Source organism: Aquarana catesbeiana, linkage group LG03, assembly GCF_042186555.1.
Source record: "Aquarana catesbeiana isolate 2022-GZ linkage group LG03, ASM4218655v1, whole genome shotgun sequence".
Lineage (NCBI taxonomy): Eukaryota > Metazoa > Chordata > Amphibia > Anura > Ranidae > Aquarana > Aquarana catesbeiana.
In genome coordinates this window covers 641,357,319-641,381,985 of record NC_133326.1, presented here as the reverse complement: position 1 = coordinate 641,381,985, position 24,667 = coordinate 641,357,319, and the positions used below count along the sequence as shown (strand labels likewise).

Below are 24,667 nucleotides of genomic sequence, written 5' to 3'. Positions count from 1 at the left end.
TCAGTAAGGATGCTAGTGTAGTGCCCTCTTAGTTAGACTGCTAGGCAGATTTTTTTGGGGGGCTCCTGTAACCAGAGGAGCAGTAACTGTTTTTGGTCTGGCATGGTCTGTTCAGGGCTTCACAGGCTGAGTTTGATTGCTTACCCCTGACTCTAGAAGAAGTTTCTAGATCTTAGGGAGGGAGAAGTCAAATGACCAGCCTGGTGGAGGGGGGGGTAGCGGGGAGTGGCCGGTGTCTGGTAGGTGGCTGGGGTGCTGTTAAATAGTTTGAAACCCTGAGGAGATTGTCTTTTTCCCGCCTGAGGAAATAGATCTGTGAGCTAAGAGGAGGGGGGGCTTCTTGCCCCTGGTGCCCTTTGAACTGGATGCTGGGTTTCTCTGCAAAAGACTGCACTATGGACTGATCTTGTTCCAGGATTCTGTGAGTAGAGTCACCTTTCTGTGCTGCATCTTAAAGCTACTTAATGGTCCCCAGCCATGAACCTGACTAGCTGTACTCTGCTAAAGTTACTTCATAGTCCCCAGCCATGAACCTACCTAGTTGTACCTGTACTAATGCTTCTTCATGGTCCCCAGCCGTGAACCTATAGATTGTTCCAGTCTAGCTATACCTGTTCTGCAAAACTATCTCATGCTTTCCAGCTGTGAATGAAAGACTAAGGTGCTGCTGTTTAGAGAGAGAGAGAATTGTGCTCTGTGGAACTGTGCTTTTGGACTATCTCCCATCACCCCATCACCCCTCTCAAGTGTTGGCAAGCAATAAAATACAAAAAAGACAAATCCCTAGACTGTTCAATGAGCTGAAGTGAATGGACTGTTACTGTGTGCCTGGCTGCCTCTGCAAGTTGGGAAAGAATCACCTAAATCTACAGCGGCTTCTTCAGGGTTGGCGCTAAATTTGTTTTTCAGATGGGTGGAATTCTCCTTTAATTATACTTTGAGGCTTATTTTCATCATGATAATAGCGTGAGAAAATTAATGTTGGTACAGGAGTAACACAACATCACAATGTACTATGAACACAAATGTTACTTCATATGTATCAGATGAAAAGGCTACTAATAACATTTACTTATGTGAACCCTATTTATATTGCCAGAAAAAATAAGAGCATTATTGCTTGAATAAATTGTTTGAAGTTTAAAGAGATTGAAAAAGAAAAGTTCAAAGTTCAAAAAGTAAAAAAACAAAAAAAAAATATCCAAAACAAGGTTTAAAAAGGGATAAGAGCAGCAATATCTTTATCCCTTTAAGCATAGATAAAGCTGAGGAAATGTCTCATCAAAAATGTAATTTCTATTGCAGGGGATAATTTTATGTTCCGTTCTAGTTCAGTGCAAACTTCTATTAGGAAAATTGGCAAGCCAATCTCACAGGAAAGGAAAGAGATTCTGTGGACATTGTACCCCATCACCTTTGCAAAGAAACCAAAATGTAAAGGATATTGTTGATCCATACTTCTTAGGCCCCTTTCACACAAGAGGTCTGATGGGATACAGCTTTTTGTTTTTCAGATGGACCCGATCGGACCCTCCATTCTCCTCTACGGAGCGCTGGATGTAAATGGACCCAGCTACCTCTAGGTCTGATCTGTTCCGGCAAAAAAAAAAAACATAAGGTGATCCGTTCCCCTCCATCTGGCCGGATTAGATCGGAGAGCAGTTGGGTGTAAACGGACAACTGGTACATTTACATCAGGCTGCCCATAGAACAGAGTAGGCTGTGTCCCTGTCTTCTCTCTCTCTGCATAAGCGGAGTGGGCACGGGCCTGTCATCTGGCCGCTCTGCTCAGCTCAACAGGGGATCAGCAGACGGATCCCCTGCTGAGCAAAAATAAGATCCGGCCCATGTGAAGAGGGAAGTGGGAAGAGCGGTGGATCTGTGTCTCTTGATCAGTGAAAGGGTTGTGAGCAGTCTGAGGATTTGTCTGGCTGGCTGGCTGATTGCTGCTTCCAGTTGCTGCACTTACTCCCCACAGAAAATCTTGTTTCAATATGCCTGTTTAATCGCAGTCTATGTGAGTAGTTTTTTAGTGTTTTTAATAAAACTATCCAGCAGTTATCACACCATTTGAGTTCTCCTGTGCTCTTTTTATGTATCCATCGGAGGGATTTTTGAAGGGAGAGTAGAGGAAGTGGTGGATAACAGCCTAAGTCCCCTGACATGAGCCTGGTCTGCCTAATCTGTTCCTAGATAGGCATAAGGGTCTCGTATGGTAAGTGCAACCCTTGATTGTGGTGGAGGGAGCACTTTTTGATGTAACTTACCCAAGCACCTTTGAAGAAATACTTGGTAGAGGACATTTTTAGACACTTCATTGGACTTTGTATTGTTGTGGACATTTTTTTCATGGTGGATTCTTTTGTCTTTGGTGATATACACATTCATTTGAAGAGTAGATTTTGTTAGCCCTGATATATTTATTAAATATTTGTTTGCAGTGCTGTATTTTGTGTATTTGATATTCACGTTGTGGCAGTTTACATACAGCAGCTGTGCCACTTTCCGATTTTTCAGGGGGTTTAATTGATTATTTTATTTATTATTGTTCATAGCGCTGCAGGGTATATTGATTTATTTAATTTTATTTATCAATAAACATTGGACTCCAGCACACACACCTCACTCTGCAGTATCCATACCACCAATTGGCATTGCTCTCCAGCAAACACAGCTCACTCCCGGTTGATGTATTGCAAGCAATAATGGTTTTAGGTCAATGTTCTTTATTTTTTTAAGTTTGTAAGTTTCCAAACTATATATATATATATATATATATATATATATATATATATATACATATACAGTATCTCACAAAAGTGAGTACACCCCTCACATTTTTGTAAATATTTTATTATATCTTTTTATGTGACAACACTAAAGAAATGATACTTTGCTACAATGTAAAGTAGTGAGTGTACAGCTTGTATAACAGTGTACATTTGCTGTCCCCTCAAAATAACTCAACACACAGCCCTTAATTTTTAAACTGCTGGCAACAAAAGTGAGTACACCCCTATGTGAAAATGTCCAAATTGGGCCCAAAGTGTCAATATTTTGTGTGGCCACCATTATTTTCCATCACTGCCTTAACCCTCCTGGGCATGGAGTTCACCAGAGCTTCACAGTTTGCCACTGGAGTCCCCCTCCACTCCTCCATGACAACATCACAGAGCTGGCAGATGTTAAAGATCTTGCACTACTCCACCTTCCGTTTGAGGATGCCCCACAGATGCTCAATAGGGTTTAGGTCTGGAGACATGCTTGGCCAGTCCATCACCTTTACCCTCAGCTTCTTTAGCAAGGCAGTGGTCATCTTGGAGGTGTGTTTGGGGGTCGTTATCATGTTGGAATACTGCCCTGCGGCCCAATCTCCGAAGGGAGGGGATCATGCTCTGCTTCAGTATGTCACAGTACATGTTGGCATTCATGGTTCCCTCAATGAACTGTATTTCCCCAGTGCTTGCAGGACTCATGCAGCCCCAGATCATGACACTCCCACCACCATGCTTGACTGTAGGCAAGACACACTTGTCTTTGTACTCCTCACCTGGTTGCCGCCACACACACTTGACACCATTTGAACCAAATAAGCTTATCTTGGTCTCATCAGACCACAGGACATGGTTCCAGTAATCCATGCCCTTAGTCTGCTTGTCTTCAGCAAACTGCGGTGTTTCTTGTGCATCATCTTTAGAAGAGGCTTCCTTCTGGGACGACAGCCATGCAGACCAATTTGATGCAGTGTGCGGCGTATGGTCTGAGCACTGACAGGCTGACCCCCCCCACCCCCACCCCTTCAACCTCTGCAGCAATGCTGGCAGCACTCATACGTCTATTTCCCAAAGACAACCTCTGGATATGACGCTGAGCACGTGCACTCAATTCTTTTGGTCGAACATGGCGAGGCCTGTTTTGAGATCAAGCACTTTGCACATGGAGGAGGACTATCTCACATATTGGGACTGTGATTGAATAGTTAAGCTAAGCAGAGCTTTGAAAATGTGTGAAAATTATTTGATATGTAGCTATCTGCTGGCTGCATAATAAAAGAAAATATTCATATGCAATATTTAATATTTACCTAAAATTTATTATGATGAAGTAATATAAAATTATATAAAATAATTTTCATACTTAATGTTATAATTGTATATTTTAAATTTTATAGACATTATCTGCCAGAAATGTACTCAGCTCCTAATTTCCTGTTGTGTGCTGACAAGACACATCATTTTAACAAGCTCCCCCAAATCCCCCCTCCTAGCCCCCCCCAATGCCTCCTACCTCCAACCCTCTCCTCCCCATATCCCCCTCCTAACACAAATTATATCCCTAAAGGAGTAGTGACAGCAGCACAGAGGAGGAGAGAGCCAAGAGGTGTGGGTTGTACTCTCTTGTCCCCCCACCCAAGCTCATTCTACATTCCAATCTGAACATGATCCTCTGTTAACTCCTGAGATAGAGGAAGGAGGAGAGCACTGTTAACTCCTGTGTAAAGAGGAGGCAGAGATCTCAGCCTGCTGGCTGCCTGTGTCCTACCAACTGATTATGTCATTCTTTCTGTTTTGCTGACAATAGTACAGAGTGGAGGAGAGAGCCAGGAGGAGGTGCAGGCTGAGCTCTCTGCCACCTCTGTACATGGGAGTTAACAGTGCTCTGCTCCCTCCTCTATCTCAGGGGTCTACAGAGGGCCGCTCAAGTGGGGCTGTTGCTTCAGCACCTCTGAGGACTCTTTGAGACATCTGAAAAACACTGATTTAGACTTTTTGAGATAACACAAGAAGTGTGCACAAGACAGGTCTGAATTTCTGGCAGAATCAACAGGTTTTTTTCACATATCAAACAGATATAACGATACACTTTCAATTGTAAATTTAACAGGTCAAATGGGAACCAATAAGAGAAGTTTTTAACAGGGTTTACTTACACTTTAACGTTCTTTGTACACTTTCAGGCTTGTCCCAGAAGCAATGTGAAGTGCAGGTTGTCAGCACTCAGGTATTTGCGCCATTTGATGAGTGGGTCCTGCTAAATTGTACTTACACATGTTCCAAACCTAGCTGGGAGTCCAGACTACGAAAGAAGAACACAACAGAAGGAGAGCACTGGGTGTCCACAGAGGTCCTTGTCAACGACTGGGAAACATCCAGAATATCTTGTATATCAGAGGATGAGGGGAAAGTGCTGGAATCCATCGTGACAGTGGCAGCATATGGTATGTGGAATATTATTAATTTTATTTTATTGTCTGCTCAGAATAATTGAAATGGTTTGCAGCCCATCAAAGAGTATTGCACGTAACTTAAAAAGAAAGCACAGTGGGGGACATGAATCAAAGCTGTCTTATAGTTTGAAGTTGCTAATTTCTCACTGATATAATTAACGCTTGGGAGACACATTTGTTTTCCTTATGCATTTGCTTAATAAATTGGCCATTGTTAAAATAAAATAAAAATAGTTTATGTTCAAGAAATAAAAATAAGTGCTTGCAGTTGTGGCACAACTGAGAAAATAGTTGTACAGTTGCAATTTGGCCGCAGTTTTGAGTAAAACTGAAGCTGTTATTTTGTCAGTAAAAGAAACCCAAAGATTCATGCTAACATTTTTTCATGCAAAATGCACAATATTTAATATGCAATTGTGTTAATAAATGTTAATAAATGTCTTCCAATGTGTTTTCAGTGAGCAAAAATGTAGAGTTGCAGTGTTCCCTTAGGTGACAATTTCCCTTCATCTGAATCTGTCTTTATATAGGCCTCATGTAATATCTTACAGCAGCTCTTAGACCTCTTTCACATGGGGTGGATTCCACTCTGATCATCAGGGAACAGAACAGCTCACAGATGCCCTGCTGATTGGAGCAGAGTGGGCAGATGACACCTCTGCACATAATGAGAACACATGGCAGAGCCCACTCTGCTCTATGGGCAACTGGGAGAAAACTAATTTTGCTGTTCGTTTACACCTGACTACCCTCCAAAACGATTCACCTAATTGGAAGAGGACATATTCCTTTCTGATTTTTCTTGGACCTGAAAGTCCACAAGTCCATTTACACCAGCCTGACAGGCAGAACTAATCAGAATGGCAATGTGAAAGGGGCCTTAGACAGGGAGAGGGAGGGCCACATCCCAGTTTAAAGTGAGGGGGAGAATATGGTGACAACCTCATCAATGTCTGCTGCTCCTTCATTGTCTATCCAAAGGCTGGACAATGAAGAACCAGGCTATATTGCTTAATTGGAATGAAGGCAAAGATCTGGCTGCATTGAAATAGACACCTGAGGCCCTGTGCACCTGCACAGAGGGTTGGTGTGTCCTGGGTTTAGTTGTAGGGCTTACATTGAATTTACATTCACTAAATAACAACAGATTGTTCAGGTATTTTAAAGCAATATTTTTGTTGTAAATTTTTTAGCCATGATAAGTATATACCACAGGATATAAATGTTATGTACTCTGAAAATGTGAAAGCCTAAATTTATGGCAGAAAATCTAAGGCCAAAACAACTGCTTTTTAGAAGTTATAAATGAACACAAAGTCAGAGATCATGTGATGAATGAAACCGTTTATACTCAGACATCACTAAGAATTTACTACTACATATACATGCACTCAGTGGCGTAGCGTGGGTTGTCAGCGCCCGGGGCGGGACAAGTAATTTGCTCCCCCCTGACTCGCGAACTTACCTATTTTCAGCTAGCTCCAGTCTGGTTACATGATCCCCTGTGTGAGCCAGCGGTGGCTGCAGGGGAGAGGAGAGCGTGCTTGACAATGACTAGTAAAGCATGGAGTGGTGACATCATGCATAGGTTCCTATGTCCCATCTGATGTTGGCGCTCCCTCCTCTCTCCTGCATACACGGTACACCACTGGCTCACACAGGGAATAACATGACCAGACAGCCTGAAAATAGGTGTTTACATCTTCTACACAGGTTAGCCATCATAGGCATTAGGAAGGGGGATTTTATAATATTTCAGTTAATGGAAGCTACATATGTCATATTCACACTATAATACTTGTTGCAGCACCGTGCAGTTGGGATCAATACCCAGTAGGGTTTTGTATTTAACCTTTTTGAAAATGTTCTATATATATTTTGGTATATCTATATATAAGCCAATATATATATATATATATATATATATATATATATATATATATATATATATATATATATATATATATATATATAAAAAATTCAAAAAGGTTAAAAAAAAAACCCTACTGGGTATTGATCCCAACTGCATGGTGCTGCAACAAGTATTATAGTGTGAATATGACATATGTAGCTTCCATTAACTGTAATATTATAAAATAACCCTACTGTTAGTGAGTCCCAATCACCGGTGCTGCCAGAAACCTCAACCTCATTGTGCAAATAAAGCAATTAAATAAAGTACAGAAAATTTCATAAAACAATTCATCAAATACAATAATTCTAAGATAGTCCTGCTGGGTAGTGAATCCAAATCACCAGTGCTGCAAGAACACAAAACTGTGCAAATATATAAATAAACAAACTAATTCCATATAACAATCAATAAAAAGCATCCAAAAAACATGGCTATGAATTAACATTTTATTTATAATTATATAAAATTAGGTTGTTTATTTATATATTTGCACAATTGTGTGTTTTTGCAACACTTGTGATTTGGATTCACTGAGAGAGACATTGTGTTTAGAGAGACAGTGGAGCTGAGGGAAAGGGGGGAGGCTGAGAGATGACGAGAGAGACTGCTAGCCCTACCTTCCATGCCAGTGTCTCCTTTCATCCTTCCAGCGGCTCCCTGGCAGCATGCCTGTCCTCTGGGTCCCCAGTCAGCCTGTTGCCCAGGGAGGAAGTTAAAGCAATCCATGCTCTAGAGTCACAGGAGATTCTGCGCCCGCCGCTTCTCACCTCTTGGGGGAGGGGGGGCAAGGTCAAGGAGGAGGCGGTCACGGAGGAACTATTCTTCCGACTCCCGGGCTCTCAGGCCATTCTGTCCTCGGCTCAGCCCCATGAGAGAGATCCCCCTGCTGCTCGCCCGCACCGCAAGTACGGCCGCTGTTGCTGGTCAACGCGGACTTGTCACAAGTTTAACAGGAGCTATTATCCTCTTGCTAGACGGTCCACACTCGTGACAGCGCCCCTCTAAATTTTGCGCCCGGGGCGGTGGCACCCCCCCGCACCCCCCACGCTACGCCACTGCATGCACTATAAAGGATAATGACCATGCCGTGGAATTTACCAGTTAAAACAAACCCGTATTGTGCCCATATTTATACTAAATATCATGCTTGTTTTCTTGTCAATACCCATTGAAAGGATTTTTAGTGTGGATGTTGTGCCCAAAAATGAAAAGCAGAGGACAATGGACTAGTCACCTGTATTGCCTGTGGTCTACCTGCAGCTGATATCTCCCCATTATTGACTTAACATGTCTTGTTCCAAGTTGTGTCTCTGTGTGAGGGCAGCCATCTTGGTAGAGGTAGAGTTTTGCTTTTTAGGGCTGGTTCACACCAGATGCAGTCCAGTTTGTTTTTATTCTGCTTAAAAAACACGTGGACAGTGTTTAACATGGATTCCAATGGCCCTAGTTCGCACCAGTGCAGTGTGTTTCAGGGCAGTCAACAAAAGTAGAACACTTTACTTTTTTTCTCTAGGGAACGCATCTGGAACGTGGCAAAATGCAAAATCAAGAAATACACCAGAACACACATGTCCTCAATTGAGATTAAGAAAAAAGAGGGGGAAAAACACCCCAGAACGCATCAAAAATGGGCATACAGAAACACTTCCAGAATGCAGAAAATGTGGTGGTAACTGGCCCTGATTGACAGGCCTGGCCCTCTGATAACTGGATAGCTGATGACTGATGTGATAGTGATAAAGTAGCAGCAAGAGAGATGAAGGCAACACAGATCCACAAAATGAAGAAGCATAAGCAGGGAGATTCTTCCACTGCAGGTCCTCGGGTACAGCTTCTTCTCCAGCAAGGAAAACAGTGAGCAGCTCAGTAGTAACATTACCAAATCTCATGAGGAACAGGCTTAGGCCCAATTAGCATTTTTAAATCACCCAAAGAGTGTTCTAAATACCTGAATATGCTTTAGTCAGATCTTACCCAGGATGTGTACACAACCCCCGCTTCTATATAACGGCACTCATTTCTAGCAGTTGGTCACTCAGTCACCAAAGGTTGTGTTGTGGTTAGGCGAGGGGTTGGGGTGAAAGTGTAATGTGTTCCCCCACATTAGAAGTGCCAGCTATAAATGGCTTTCTGCATGCAGCAAAAAAAGTGAGTAGAGAATTAGTAAATCTGCTTAAAGTTCTTCACTGTAAAGCAAACCAATTTATTTTCCCATTACAGGTAAAAAGAAAATAAAGTAAATTGTATCTAAAAGCAAAACATTTTTTTTCTTTTGATTGAGTGGGGAAGAGTTTAGATCCTATCTGTGCCACCACTGGAGACAATCACTCTCTTTATTTTGACTGGTGACCATTGCCATTGGGATTGAAAATAAGGAAAATCCAAATAATTCAGTTGTCATTAAGGGTGTAATAGGGGAGGAAGTCTTTCTATGGAAAGATTTTCTCTTATTTCCTGTTGTATTTCTTGGCCAGAAAGAAAAAATAAATCTCCCCAATGGGACACAGATGGCAGAAAAAAAAAACTGACAGAGGATTAGAACTGTTCTCTACTACATCCAGAACTAATAAAATGTTAAACAATTCTGTTTATTTTTTTCATAAATGATATAGAGGTTGGTATAGATGGCTCAATCTCAGTTTTTGCGGATAACACAAAAATAAGCAGACTACATGGCAAATGAGGTTTCATGTGGAGAAATGTAAGGTAATGCACTCGGGGGCTCACTAAGGGGAGAACCTCTGGGGGAATCAAGGATGGAGAAAGATCTGGGCATTCTAGTAGAAGACAGGCTGAGCAATAGCATGCAATGTCAAGCTGCAGCTAGCAAAGCCGGAAGAATATAAGCATGCATAAAAAAGGTGATATACTCCAGGGATAAAACTATAATTCTGCCACTGGTTATGCCACATCTGGAGTATTCCCTCCAGTTATGGTCACCAGTCCTCAGAAGGGATGTGCTGGAGCTGGAGAGAGTCCAAAGAAAGACAACAAAATGAATAAGGGGACTGGAGGACCTTAATTACTAGGAACGACTACAAGCACTAAATTTATTCTTGCTGGAGAAAAGATGCTTGAGGAGGAGATATGATAGCTATTTACAAATACCTCAATGTTGATGCCAGTGTAGGGAAAAAAAATATTCAGTCTCAGGGAGTGTAAGAGGACACGGGCCACACAATGAGATTGTAGGAGAAGTGGAGAAGTGGTTTACCTTAAGCTGCGTAGGGGGGTTTTCACTGTCAGGGCGATAAGGAATTGGTGTCAGCGGGGAGTATTGATATTTTTAAAAGACTTTCGGACATGCATCTTAAAGAACACAACATACAGGCATATGGGAAATGATTATTGACACTGACACACGTACAACTACACAGGTTGAACTGGAAGGACTATTGTCTTTATACAACCTTACCTACTATGTAACTATATAACTATGTTTAACTTAACAGCAAATGAGCTGATTTTGAGTTTGTGGGCATAAACCCTGAGATTCAGAGTCAACACCTGTAATTTCACAGGTAAATGAATAACTTTATTCAATTTATTTTATTAGCGCTTCCAAGTAAAGTGACAATTGACCTGGAAGAAGAGCTGGAGGAGGGACAACGACATGAAGTCACCTGCACTGTGTTTGACGTAGCACCTTTGGCCAATCTCAAGGTTTCTGTGATCAGAGAAGGGAATGTGATCCGCACACAAACATTTGCAGAAGACACCATGACAGGCAAACAGACTCTGTCTGAGTCATTTTTCTTTGAACCCAGTCGAAGGGACAACCTTCAAGACTTCTACTGTCAGGCCACCTTAGAGCTTGGGACAGTCGAGGATTACATGGTACAGTCTAAGAAAATCAATGTGAAAACATTTGGTGAGTACTGCTATTCAGGTTCATTGCATAACATAACAGAGGCACACCTCCAGCTCTGCAGCTCTTATTGGCCCTCTTATGACTCATCCCCCCTCCCTTCCTGACAAACTCTCACTAGAGTGAGAGTGAGAGCTGTGCATGATGTCATAAGCCTAGGCTAATGACCAGACAAGAAACAGGAAGTGGGCTGTATAAGGTATTTGCTGGCAGAAAAATAAATGTTTAATTATCCAAAGGTAAAACAACAAGGGCAGAAGATTTAATAGATAGAAAGATGAAAAAATGACTGAAGGTCCGCTTTAACATCACATCTAGATTGTCATAACTTTCTTTCAAGGCAAATGATGGTTGTCCAAGAAAAGGATGAGAAGAGTGCAACTCAAACAAATAACAACGATCCTAGACTTCCTGGCACCAAATTGATTGAATTACAGTATCTCACAAAATTTTATATATTTTATTATATATTATATATATTTATACATTTTATTATATCTTTTCATGTGACAACACTGAAGAAATTACACTTTGCTACAATGTACAAAGTAGTGAGTGTACAGCTTGTATAACAGTATAAATTTGCTGTCCCCTCAAAATAACTCAACACACAGCCATTAATGTCTAAACCGCTGGCAACAAAAGTGAGTACACCCCTAAGTGAAAATGGCCAAATTGGGCTCAAAGTGTGAATATTTTGTTTGGCCACCATTATTTCCCAGCACAGCCTTAACCCTCTTGGGTCCAATTAGCCATTTTCCCTCCCCGGTGTCAAATGACTCATTAGTGTTACAAGGTCTCAGGTGTGAATGGGGAGCAGGTGTGTTAAATTTGCTGTTATCACTCTCACTCTCTCATACTGGTCACTGGAAGTTCAACATGGCACCTCACGGCAAAGAACTCTCTAAGGATCTGAAAAAAAGAATTGCTGCTCTGCATAAAGATGGCCTAGGCTATAAGAAAATTGCCAAGACCCTGAAAGTAAGCTGCAGCACGGTGGCCAAGACCATACAGTGGTTTAACAGGACAGGTTCCACTCAGAACAGGCCTCGCCATGGTCCAACAAAGAAGTTGAATGCACGTGCTCAGCGTCATATCCAGAGGTTGTTTTTGGGAAATAGACGTGTGAGTGCTGCCAGCATTGCTGCAGAGGTTGAAAGGGTGGGGGTCAGCCTGTCAGTGCTCAGACCATACGCCGCACACTGCATCAAATTAGTCTGCATGGCTGTCATCCCAGAAGGAAGCCTCTTCTAAAGATGATGCACAAGAAAGCCCGCAAACAGTTTGCTAAAGACAAGCAGACTAGGGACATGGATTACTGGAACCATGTTCTGTGGTCTGATGAGACCAAGATAAACTTATTTGGTTCACATGGTTTCAAACTTGTGTGGCGGCAACCAGGTGAGGAGTACAAAGACAAGTGTGTCTTGTCTACAGTCAAGCATGGTGGTGGGAGTGTCATGGTCTGGGGCTCCACGAGTGCTGCCAGCACTGGAGAGCTACAGTTCATTGAGGGGACCATGAATGCCAACATGTACTGTGACATACTGAAACAGAGCATGATCCCCTCCCTTCGGAGACTGGGCCGCAGGCAGTATTCCAACATAATAACGACCCCAAACGCACCTCCAAGACGACCACTGCCTTGCTAAAGAAGCTGAAGGTAAAGGTGATGGACTGGCCAAGCATGTCTCCAGACCTAAACCCTATTGAGCATCTGTGGGGCATCCTCAAACAGAAGGTGGAGTAGCGCAAGGTCTTTAACATCCGCCAGCTTTGTGATGTTGTCATGGAGAAGTGGAAGAGGACTCCAGTCAGTGGCAACCTGTGAAGCTCTGGTGAACTCCATTCCCAAGAGGGTTAAGGCAGTGCTGGAAAATAATGGTGGCCACACAAAATATAGACACTTTGAGCCCAATTTGGCCATTTTCACTTAGGGGTGTACTCACTTTTGTTGCCAGCGGTTTAGACATTAATGGCTGTGTGTTGAGTTATTTTGAGGGGACAGCAAATTTACACTGTTATACAAGCTGTACACTCACTACTTTACATTGTAGAAAAGTGTCATTTCTTCAGTGTTGTCACATGAAAAGATATAATAAAATATTTACAAAAATGTGAGGGGTGTACTCACTTTTGTGAGATACTGTATGTAATGAAACAGGGGCTTTTGCAAACTTTTTTTACAACTTTTTAATATCTTCTTTAAGAAACGAATTTCTTCCTAGGTGCAAATCGAGTACACCCTCAGAAAAATGCAGTGGCATCAGTCAATGACATGACCAACATCAGACAATGACTTGACCAACACAGTGATTTATTCCCGGTTATCTGTCTAGACCAGTGTTTTTCAATTCCAGTCCTCAAGGCGCCCCAACAGGTCATGTTTTCCGACTTTCCATTATTTTGCACAGGTGATTTAAACAGTTTCACTGCCTTAGTAATTACCACAGCTGTTTCATCTGAGGGAAATGCTGAAAACATGACCTGTTGGGGCGCTTTGAGGACTGGAGTTGAGAAACACTGGTCTAGACCAGTGCTGATGAACCTTGGCACCCCTGATGTTTTGGAACTACATTTCCCATGATGCTCAACTATACCGCAGAGTGCATGAGCATCATGGGAAATGTAGTTCAAAAGTATCTGAGGTGCCAAGGTTCACCATCACTGGTCTAGACCCACAGCAAGAAAAGCACAGAGGTACATGAGGGATCATGCAGAAGAACATTAATATATAAACTGTTGAAATAAAGAGTTTAACAAGCTTTTGGCAGACTTTAGCTCAAACACTATTGCTAACAAGATAAATCATTGTATATCCAGGGATAGAGGACTGTTCTGTGTAATCAGAAAGAAAATGCTGGCATTAGATCAGTTGTTTTAAGGGCTGGCATCTTGACACTGTGTAATTTCAGGGGCGGACTGTTTTAGCTGACAGATTGTGTAAGCTGAAATAGAAGTTTAGAAGTGAATAAGCAACACTGGAACTACATTTAGAGATAAGCAAACGACGGGCTGAATGTCGGGCGGCATTGGTTGGTTCAATAGAAACTGGGTAATATCCGACCCGTGTGTACTGAAGTTGGCCCGACAGAAGCTGGATGTTTGGCAGGCTTCTGTCAAAGGGGCATGACCGAAAAAGGTCTGCCGATCGGCTGACCAGAGTGTTCTGGTGGAGGGGCCATCTCCCTGTCAGAACACAAAAGAACAGCAGGGGAGGTCGCTGTACTAACGTCGGATAGTTAGTACAGCCTCTCTCCACCTGCCCATTGCAGAATCTCCCGTCTATGTCCCTGTGTTGATTGGTGTTGGAGCTTAGACAAGAGGATGATATCATAGCACCTCTCAAGTTATATTGTTTGAGCCTGAATCAGGTCTGGCCCAAAATTATGTAGCATAGGGAAGGCCGCATGCTCCACAATAGCTGGAAGCACTGCTAAAAAAATGAGAGCTCCGACAGTGTAGGGAGGTGGCAAGGAAGAGTGGCTGGTTCAGTGTACTGTACATGCCTGGGGTGATCTACAATGCCTTGAAAAAGTATTCATACCCCTTGAAATTTTCCAAATTTTGTCATATTACAACCAAAAACATGCAGTGCCTGGAAAAAGTATTCACACCCCTTGAAATTTTCCACATTTTGTCATGTTACAACCAAAAACGTAAATGGATTTTATTGGGATTTTATGTGATAGACCAACAGAAAGTGGCACATAATTGTGAAGTGGAAGGAAAATGATAAATGTTTTTCAAAATATTTTACAAATAAATATCTGAAAAGTGTGGCATGCATTTGTATTCAGCCCCCTTTACTCTGATAGCCCTAACTAAAATCTAGTGGAACCAATTGCCTTCAGAAGTCACCTAATTAGTAAATAGAGTCCACCTGTGTGTAATTTAATCTCAATATAAATACAGCTCAGAGGTTTGTTAGAGAACCTTAGTGAACAGACAGATCAGGGATAAAGTTGTGGAGAAGTTTAAAGCAGGGTTAGGTTATACATTTTTTTATAGGTTATAAAAAAAGCAAGGTTAGGTTTGACCCACATCGAGGCTTGGTTCAAACCAATGTGTATTTACATGCGTCACCTCAGTGTGTCGCCCGTGCCCCAGACGACATCATTGTGTGACGAAATGCGCGTCGGGAGGAGCTGACGTGCTGACGTTCCGCGTGTGCCGTCTGTAGGACGGGTGTTCGCTATAGCCGGCCGGCTGTTTTGCTGTTTTATCTCTGTGACATTGTAAGTGTCTTTCTAATTACTAATAAATACGAGTTATCAGGATTATGCTATGTCGATTCCTTTCCTTTTTTTGGGGAACCTCTGAGTGATACTCATCTTGCTACCTTTTGTGACCTGTGTACTTGACGAGATTTGTGCTGGGACTGACCCCTTCCGTGGGGCTTGTTGGAATATCGCCCCCCTGATTTCCTCTTGGATAAAGGCCCTGGCCGGGTAACAGGTCGCAAGCTTCTAAAGCTTGCCTTGGGGTAAGCGAACGCTCTATGTGGTGTCATCACTGCGGTGCGGTGGAGGATTTATACATTCAATCATCGTATTTGTTTCATTTAATCATCACATTGGAAGATTAATTTATGGGCTTAAGGCTTTGAACATTATTTTTCTATATAGATGGACATTTTTTTTCACCTATGCACTTTTTTTGTTTAATTAATTTAGTGTTTATTATAACATATTGTTCAATATCACTGCTGTCAGCGCTGCTACTTCCCATTCCATATGTTTTTGTGTGTGTCCCACTTATAGAGGCTGCTTTTATGTATTGTTTCCACATATTTTCACTATTTGATGATGTCAAATGTCTATGTCTTAATTTATAATTGTCATTAGCTTTTCTCATTTCATTTAATTTTATATAGCGCGGTATTTTTTTTTTACTACTTATCTATGCCACTGATACCCACATACTGCAGCTTGCTCAATTAAGACAACATCCACCTGAATACCCATTGATCATACTATGGATATCTTTGATTATAGGGCCTCCAAAAAGGTTAATACTACTGGGGTCTTTGAACCATACAAAGATGAAGAGGGAGATTTAAGTGGTCTCTTCACTAGGTTGAAAAACCTTACTATAACCGAAACCCATACTAAATGGGATGTCGCATATTTGGAGACCTATGTCAAGTCCAATATGGTCCCTAGAAGTCTTAGGTGGGAGGTTAGTCCCCAAAAGGGCGACATAAAATTAGAAGACTGGTACGAATATTTTAACGAAGCTGGAGTTAGTCTCCTCAGGTTTTTGATTGAAAGAAAGTTACTTAAACTCTCTTGGTTAGATGAAGAAATCAATACCCTTAAGGAGAAACTAACTCCACTCCAAGACACTGCTGAATACAAGGATAAATCACAAGTTTTATTGAATATTTTAGAGAAAGAGGACAGAGAACAGAAATACAAAAAGAAGAAAAAATACAATAGAGACTTAGCAGATTATCATGGTGGTGTTGTTTTCGAGTGGCAAAAAAAATTATTGGCAGCCAATGCGACTAATGCGAACCAAAATAATGCCACAATGGAAACATTACCTTCCACCACTTCTAACCAAGGGAGAACACCTGTCCCCAATAACCCACAGAGGACCAATGATAGGAATAGAAGGGGTTCTCATCAATCCCCCTACAGAACCTACAACTATGTTAGAGGGGTACCATCTTCAACCCATTATCCTGGTTCCTCTCAGCGCCCCCCTAGACCCAATCAAGGGAACAGGGGAGGACGGAATCAGAATACTCCCTATTATGGTCCTAACCATAATCAGGGATGGGCTCCCTATTCTCAAGACACCTCTCAGTACGGCTCGGGTTATAACCCAAGATGGGGCCCTCCACCTCGTGTGCAAAATTACCCTAAATCTGGGGGATCTGGGTGTCCACCACCTGTTCGTAATGACATGGCATACCCTAATAGTTCTGATTATAGTTATCCCTATATGCCCGGTGGTTTACAATCAAATCCATCTGGCATAACAGACACTGAGAATTGTTTTGGTTTTGGTGGCAACACACAAAACAGATTCTTCCCCTTGCGGGACTTGGATGGACCTTTAGAGAACTGTGGGGATCAAGCTGGTACCCCATACCCCCCTAGAGGTAGAGAACCTCCCGGCCTATCCCAATATTATGGGAATGATAGGGGGGTTACTTATGCTAGTTCCGGACCATCTGGTCAAGACTCCCAGCAATGGGGTTTTCACAGGCCCAGCCAGGGTACCAAGCGAACGGCAGATCAAGGAGAGGAACTAGAGGGGGTAGACGAATACGAACTAAAAAGAAAAAAGCTTTAGCTGGAACAGGTATTTTTAATCCAAGTACAGTTATTCTAAGTGTTCAGGAGAAACAGGTATTGGATAAAGGTCTCAAATTCGCACCCCCCCCCCCCCCCCCCCCGGAAGCTGAATAAATTTGAAACTTATATGGATATTCACAAGTTTATCCGTAAAATCAACATTAAGAGATACATGCTTTCCAATCCAATAGAAGATAGAGGAGAGGTGTTTAGTGACTACCATCACTCAGGACTTGCTAATGCCTCCCTTTTCAACCCTCCGGGGGCAACAGCCCCCTCTATTAAAGTTTTCAAAGATGTTTTACTAAGAGACCTTGAGAAGATGCCCATTAAAAAGGATTTCCAGACAGGTCTGGACTCATTATGTAACAATAAGGAGTTGGTAATCAGACCTGCTGACAAGGGGGGAGGGATTGTAGTCCTCAATAGAGAGGACTATTTAAAAGAGATGTATAGGATCTTAAGTGATAGAGACACCTACACTCCTCTTAAGTCAGACCCTAAAATCCCCTATCTAAGAGAATTAAAGACACTAATTGATGGAGGATTTACACAGGGGATTATTAATAAAAAGGAGAAGTAGTATCTTATCCCCAAAGCCCCCCGCACTCCAGTTATATATTACCTACCCAAAGTCCACAAACACCCTACCTGCCCCCCGGGACGTCCTATCGTGAGTGGGATAGATTCCCTCATGTCCAGGGTGGGCAGGTATATTGACTTTTTCTTACAACCCTTGGTAGCTAAAATGCCCTCCCTTATTAAAGACTCTAGACATGTTATTAATCTTTTGTCTAACTATACCCCCACTTCCACCATGTGGATGGTTACGGCAGATGTAACATCCCTGTATACGATAATTTCCCACAGTTTGGGCCATTTTAGCAGTAGAGTATTATCTTAGGCGGGATTCTGAACTCTACGATGAACAAATTAATTTCATTATGGAGCTTTTGAGGTATGCGGCATCACACAATTACTTTTGGTTTGACAAACAATTTTACCGCCAAGATCGTGGAGTTGCTATGGGGGCCAAATATGCTCCCAGTCTCGCGAATCTTTTTATGGCCCTATGGGAGGAGGATGTCGTCAATGTTTGCCAGAGGCCCCAGTTAAAACTGTGGGCTAGGAACATTGACGACGTCCTCCTCCTATGGGATGGAGCCCGCAGCGACTTGGATCTTTTCATGGAAGATTTAAATAAAAATAATAGGGGTATTTTATTGAATTTTGAGGCTAGTCAGTCTAACATCAATTTCCTTGATTTAAGTATAACTATTCAATGCAACTGGTTTGTCACCTCTACGTTTTTCAAAAATACAGATCGCAACTCTTATATCCCTATTGATAGTTGCCATCACAAAACATGGCTCCGTTCTGTCCCCAAGAGCCAATTTATACGTCTTAAACGTAAGTGTACAGATGCCACTCAGTTTTTAGAACAAGCTGAAATTTTGGTGGATAGGTTTTTGGAGAAGGGCTACCTTTTGGAAACATTAAAATCCACTCTGAATGAAGTCAATGGTTTGGATAGGAATGAGTTGCTGACTGAGAGGCCACCTCGTGAGAACAATTCTGTTCTCCTTCCATTCACTACCACTTACTCGGTACAGCATAACAGCATTAAGAATTTACTGAATAAACATTGGCATATTTTGGGTAACGACCCTCTCATGAGATCAGTTCTACCAGATAGGCCACAGGTCATATTCAGAGGAACATTGTCTCTCACAGACAGATTGGCCCCCAACGTCCTGGATCCCCCTACCACCAATATGAAAGGTCTTTTTGACAATCTTACAGGTTATTATAAATGTGGAAGATGTCGAGTGTGTTCCTTTAATACTGGCACGCGTAGACGTACCCAAAAATTTACTTCCCACAGTACACAGATTGAACATGAAATTGAGCCTTTCATTACTTGTTCAACAGAGGGGGTCGTCTACCTGCTTCAGTGCCCTTGCGGGTTACAGTATGTGGGCAGGACTAGACGACCCCTCTCCGTCCGACTTAACAAACATATTACCAATATCAAAAATGGGTTTCCAAAACACTCAGTCTCAAAACATTATCTGACCACACATAATAAAGACCCCTCCAAAACCATCTTTTTGGGGATTGATAGATACCGTCCCCACTGGAGAGGGAGCTCTCTTGTTAGGAGTATTTCCAGACTCGAGATGCTGTGGATCCATAAAATAAAATGTTATACTCCACATGGGCTCAACGTAGATACCGACACTAATGCCTTTATTGATAATTCTTGATAGTAATCTGTTCTATTATCTTTTAAAACTGCCATCGGTTTCGTTTAGGCTCCTTCTGCATGGCCTGATTAGTTGTGATATGTATTAGACATTCATTTTGTAAAGAATGATGGGGTCTATGTATATGATATCCTTATATTTGGATATATGCTAGGTAATGACCCTCTATGTGGGTCAATGGAAATCATCTTTGACCGAATTTTTTACTAATATTGCCTATCACTCTTTTTCCTATATACTATTTGTCAGGTCTCTCACTACCAGACCGGAGAGTCCACTTGGGCAGAGGGTAGGCTCCCTTATGTATCCGACTTGCGGCCCCTGGTAGAGCAGACAGGAAGCACACAAGTGCGGAGTGGTATGAGAGCCTGTGCAGAAGTCCGTATTCCAGAAGCTAGCAGTCTTCAGACAGCAGATGATAGTCAGAGGCACAGGCAACGGATGCTGAGCAGGAGCTAAAGACAGGTCAATGCACAGGCTGGGTTTGGCAACAGGCGGGCAGCAGAGGTACAGGAGGAGCAGGCAGAAGTGAGGTCAAAACAAGCCGGTCAGATGCAGGCGGAGGTCAGAAGAATCCAAAGGCAAGCCGGGTCGTCAACAGATCTGGAACTCAGGAACTCAGGAACACAGGAACTAGGAACAGGAAACAGGAAACAGGAACTAGGCACAGAGCTGTTGATCAGGCAGCACCGATCAGAGATAGCAGCAGACCTAAATAGGCTGATTGGCGCCAAACGCTGCTCTCGTGCGCGCACCGATACGCACAGACGCCCGCGCACCCGCACACGCCCCCAGACACTGGCGCGCACACCAGCACCACCAGGCACAGCGCGGCCAGTGGGATTAGACACGCCAGTGCCCCCAGAAGCACGCGCCCCAGCACGCACAGGAACGCGCGCACCAACGCGCCCCGGCGTGCACCAACGCCCAACCAGGTAACCTCTCTGACACTATTAATGTAAAAATTGGAAATCTGAGCAGTAAATATTATCTTTTTAGGGGGTCTGCTCATGATAATTGGGCTTAATTTTGGTCCCAGTTAACCTATTAAGAGTAGAGGGCAATTTGTCATTTATAATCCCCTATTTGTTTCTCTTGTCCTCTATTTTTAGTTTATTTTTAGTTTATTTTTAGTACACTTTCTTATTTTTATTTTTAATGTAAATTAATACTTGATCTTTGTCACATACTAGTGTGAATAGAGATTAATTTCTAGATACAAAATACAATAACTTATATATTATGTTTTTATTTATTATAAAATATTTTTTGATATTTTTTCCACCTTCTGAGACAAATTTTTTTTAAATAAAATTTTCTATAAAGATGTAAGAGGTTTGGTTAGAGGTCAACCAAAATCGGTGGATGCCTTGTATTTTTGGTGCCTACGATCCTCCTTCCAAACTCTTATTTTATTCACACTAATTTTAAGTTAATTCCTGTATCCGTTTTTTTCCAGCATCCAAGATGGTGGTTTTGAGCGTTGCCAGGTTTACTGGTGAAGCGCAAGATGATTTACTGGTTTGACCCACATCAAGGCTTGGTTCAAACCAATGCGTATTTACATGCCACACGTCAGTGCGTCGCTCATGCCCCAGACGACGTCATTGTGTGACGAAACGCACGTCGGGAGGAGCTGACGTGCTGACGTTCCGCGTGTACCGTCTGTAGGACGGGTGTTCGCTATAGCCGGCCGGCTGTTTTGCTGTTTTATCTCCGTGACATTGTAAGTGTCTTTCTAGTTACTAAAAAATACGAGTTATCAGGATTACGCTATGTCGATTCCTTTCCTTTTTTTGGGGAACCTCTGAGTGATACTCATCTTGCTACCTTTTGTGACCTGTGTACTTGACAAGATTTGTGCTGGGACTGACCCCTTCCGTGGGGCTTGTTGGAATATCGCCCCCCTGATTTCCTCTTGGATAAAGGCCCTGACCGGGTAACAGGTCACAAGCTTCTAAAGCTTGCCTTGGGGTAAGCAAGCACTCTGTGTGGTGTCATCACTGCGGTGCGGTGGAGGATTTATACATTCAATCATTGTATTTCATTTAATCATCACATTGGAAGATTAATTTATGGGCTTAAGGCTTTGAACATTATTTTTCTATATAGATGGACATTTTTTTTTCACCTATGCACTTTTTTTGTTTAATTAATTTAGTGTTTATTATAACATATTGTTCAATATCACTGCTGTCAGCGCTGCTACTTCCCATTCCATATAAAAAAATATCCCAAGCTTTGAACATCTCACAGAGCACTGTTCAATCCATCATCGAAAAATGGAAAGAGTTTGACACACCTGCAAACCTACCAAGACAAGATGGTCCACCTAAACTAACAGTCTGGGTAAGGAGAGCATTAATCAGAGAAGCAGCCAAGAGGCTCATGGTAACTCTGGAGGAGCTACAGAAATCCACAGATCAGGTGGGGGAATCTGTCCACAGGACAACTATTAGTAATGCACTCCACAAATCTGGCCTTTATGGAAGAGTGGCAAGAAGAAAGCCATTGTTGAAAGAAAGCCATAAGAAGTCCCATTTGCAGTTTGCAAGAAGCCATGTTGGGAACACAGCAAACATGGGGAAGAAGATGCTCTGGTTAGATGAGACCAAAATTGAACTTTTTTGCCTGAAAGCAAAACGCTATGTGTGGCGGAAAACTAACACTGCACATCACCCTGAACACACCATCCCCACCGTTAAACATGGTGGTGGCGGCATCATGTTGTGGGGATGCTTTTCTTCAGCAGGGACAGGGAAGCTGGTCAGAGTTGATGGGAAGATGGATGGAGCCAAATACCAGGCAATCTTAGAAGAAAACCTGTTAGAGTCTGCTAAGGACTTGAGACTGGGGCGGAGGTTCACCTTCCAGCTGGACAACGACCCTAAACATACAGCCAGAGCTACAATGGAATGGTATAGATCAAAGCATATTCATGTGTTAGAATGGTTAAGTCAAAGTCCAGGCCTGAATCCAATTGAGAATCTGTGGCAAGACTTGAAAATTGCTGTTCACAGATGCTCTCCATCCAATCTGACAGAGCTTGAGCTTTTTTGAAAGAAGAATGGGCAAACATTTCACTCTCTAGACGTGCAAAGCTGGTAGAGACATCCCCAAAAAGACTTGCAGCTGTAATTGCAGTGAAAGGTGGTTCTACAAAGTATTAATTCAGGGGGGCTGAATACAAATGCATCGCCACACCGATATTTGAAATTTTGAAAACAATTTATCATTTTCCTTCCACTTCACAATTATGTGCCACTTTGTGTTGAACTATCACATAAAATAGCAATAAAATACATTTACATTTTTGGTTGTAACATGACAAAATGTGGAAAATTTCAAACGGTATAAATACTTTTTCAAGTAACTGTAGGTGTAAACACTGTCAATTTGCCCTGAATGAATAAAGTGACAGTGTCTCTGAGTGTAGTGCATAAATGAAATTAGGTATTGGGTGGGGGTAAGTGTTACAGGCTCACTTTAGAGGTTAGATTAAGTGTCAAGATGGGTTAAGGGTAATTGTGAAGGGTACTGTTTAGATTCACTTTAGAAGTTAGGGACAGTTTTGGAATTTTAGGATTCTTGGTTATCAGTGCCAACATGCCTATGCTAAGAGTTACTGGCCCTAGTCCCAAAAAGCAAATTAACTATTTGACTCAAATGTGTTGGTTTGCAACGGAAAGTATAGGTTGTTCCAAAACTGGCATCATCACCTTAAAAAAAAACTATAAAAAAATAAATACAAAACCGTTTTTATTTTTTTTTGTGTTATTTAAGGCAGATTCTGTGGACCACATTATTTTGCTGTCACTCTTCTATGTACAGGGGGTCCCCTAGTTACAAACATCCAGCTTACAAACAACTCCTACTTACAAACGGAGGGAGACAACAGGAAGTGAGAGGAAATCTACCCCTAGGAAGGGAAATTCACTCCTGTAAGAGCTATTATGGGGAAAAGGTACCTCCACTGATGCTTTATCACCAAGGCTTGTTTCCACAACAACCCAAAATTTTCAAAATCCAATTGTCATTGGGACAGAAAGTGAAGTGAAACACACACAGCAAAACAAATGTTACAGGGGTGTTAACCCTTACCTATGCTATCCAAAAAGCTTAAAATTACTTTTTTTGGCTGGAGCTACACTTAAAAAATGTACCTGTTCCGACTTACAAACAGCTTCAACTTAAGAACAAACCTACAGTCCCTAACTTGTTTGTAACCCAGGGACCCCCTGTATCTGTTTTTCTGAAACTTTCTGTATCTGTGTTTCCTAAACTTACTTTCTGATATCTTCTTCCTCAGCAAGGCCAGAGTTCCCAACTATCTCAATAAAACCTTATACAACTGTCAAAGAAGGTGAATCCGTAACCCTGACTTGCCGTTCTGAGGGATTACCTGAACCCGAGTACTCTTGGGATCTTCCTACAGATGCTCATGTGACTTTCTCGCAGGATAAAAGTATTGTTAATATAGCCAAAGTCTCTTTTGCTCACAAAGGTAGCTACCTGTGTATGGTCAAGAACAAACATGGAAGAGTTCGTGAGGAGAAATTCTTAGACATTATAAAAAACCCTGGAGGTAAGCAAGTAGTCCTAATTATATCACCAATAATTTGATGGGGGGACGACGGAGATGGATAAAATGTTTCTATACTGTTGTCAAAGCTATTATAGTCAAATGCACAGTGGTAGCACAAGGCAGTCAACTCCATTGTTTTTCTCATAAATACTGGTTCCACAAAAAATCTACATACCTAGTGACGGGCCGAAACCAGGGGGGCAGGGGGGACATGTGCCCCAGGTGCCAACTTCAGAGGGGCACCTCCCACCCTGGGAGTCAAGGAGCCAAATTGAGAGATGTCGGCACTCGGCAGCTGCCAGCTTACAACCGCAGGGATATGGCTATGGTGGCCGCCAGCCGGTTGGATCGGGCTGGACTGTCACAGTCAGACTCACTGACCGGAGCTGAGCTGCTGCCTCTGCCTGCATCTGAAGAGGGATGCCAAACTGCCCGGCTGCTTGATGTAACAATGAGGCGAACCCCGGAGCCTGCATCCCAAAGCCCCGATCTCAGGG

The 24,667-nt window shown here is 42.3% G+C and overlaps 1 protein-coding gene and 1 long non-coding RNA gene across 3 annotated transcripts in view; one reads left to right on the top strand and one right to left on the bottom strand.

The window, feature by feature from the left end:
* LOC141133278 (uncharacterized) overlaps nucleotides 1–24,667 on the bottom strand; it is an 81,924-nt gene that overhangs the window by 15,840 nt on the left and 41,417 nt on the right. The gene's annotated exons all lie outside the window — the stretch shown is intronic.
* The window catches only part of LOC141133277 (vascular cell adhesion protein 1-like), a 66,077-nt gene that overhangs the window by 15,389 nt on the left and 26,021 nt on the right, over nucleotides 1–24,667 (top strand). Inside the window, exons 2-4 of one of the 2 annotated variants that reach the window (XM_073622551.1) lie at nucleotides 4,958–5,218; nucleotides 10,699–11,013; nucleotides 23,895–24,170. In XM_073622551.1, the coding sequence (XP_073478652.1) occupies nucleotides 4,958–5,218; nucleotides 10,699–11,013; nucleotides 23,895–24,170 (852 nt within the window). The remainder of the gene's footprint in view (nucleotides 1–4,957; nucleotides 5,219–10,698; nucleotides 11,014–23,894; nucleotides 24,171–24,667) is intronic. The other variant, XM_073622552.1, reaches the window with a different exon arrangement.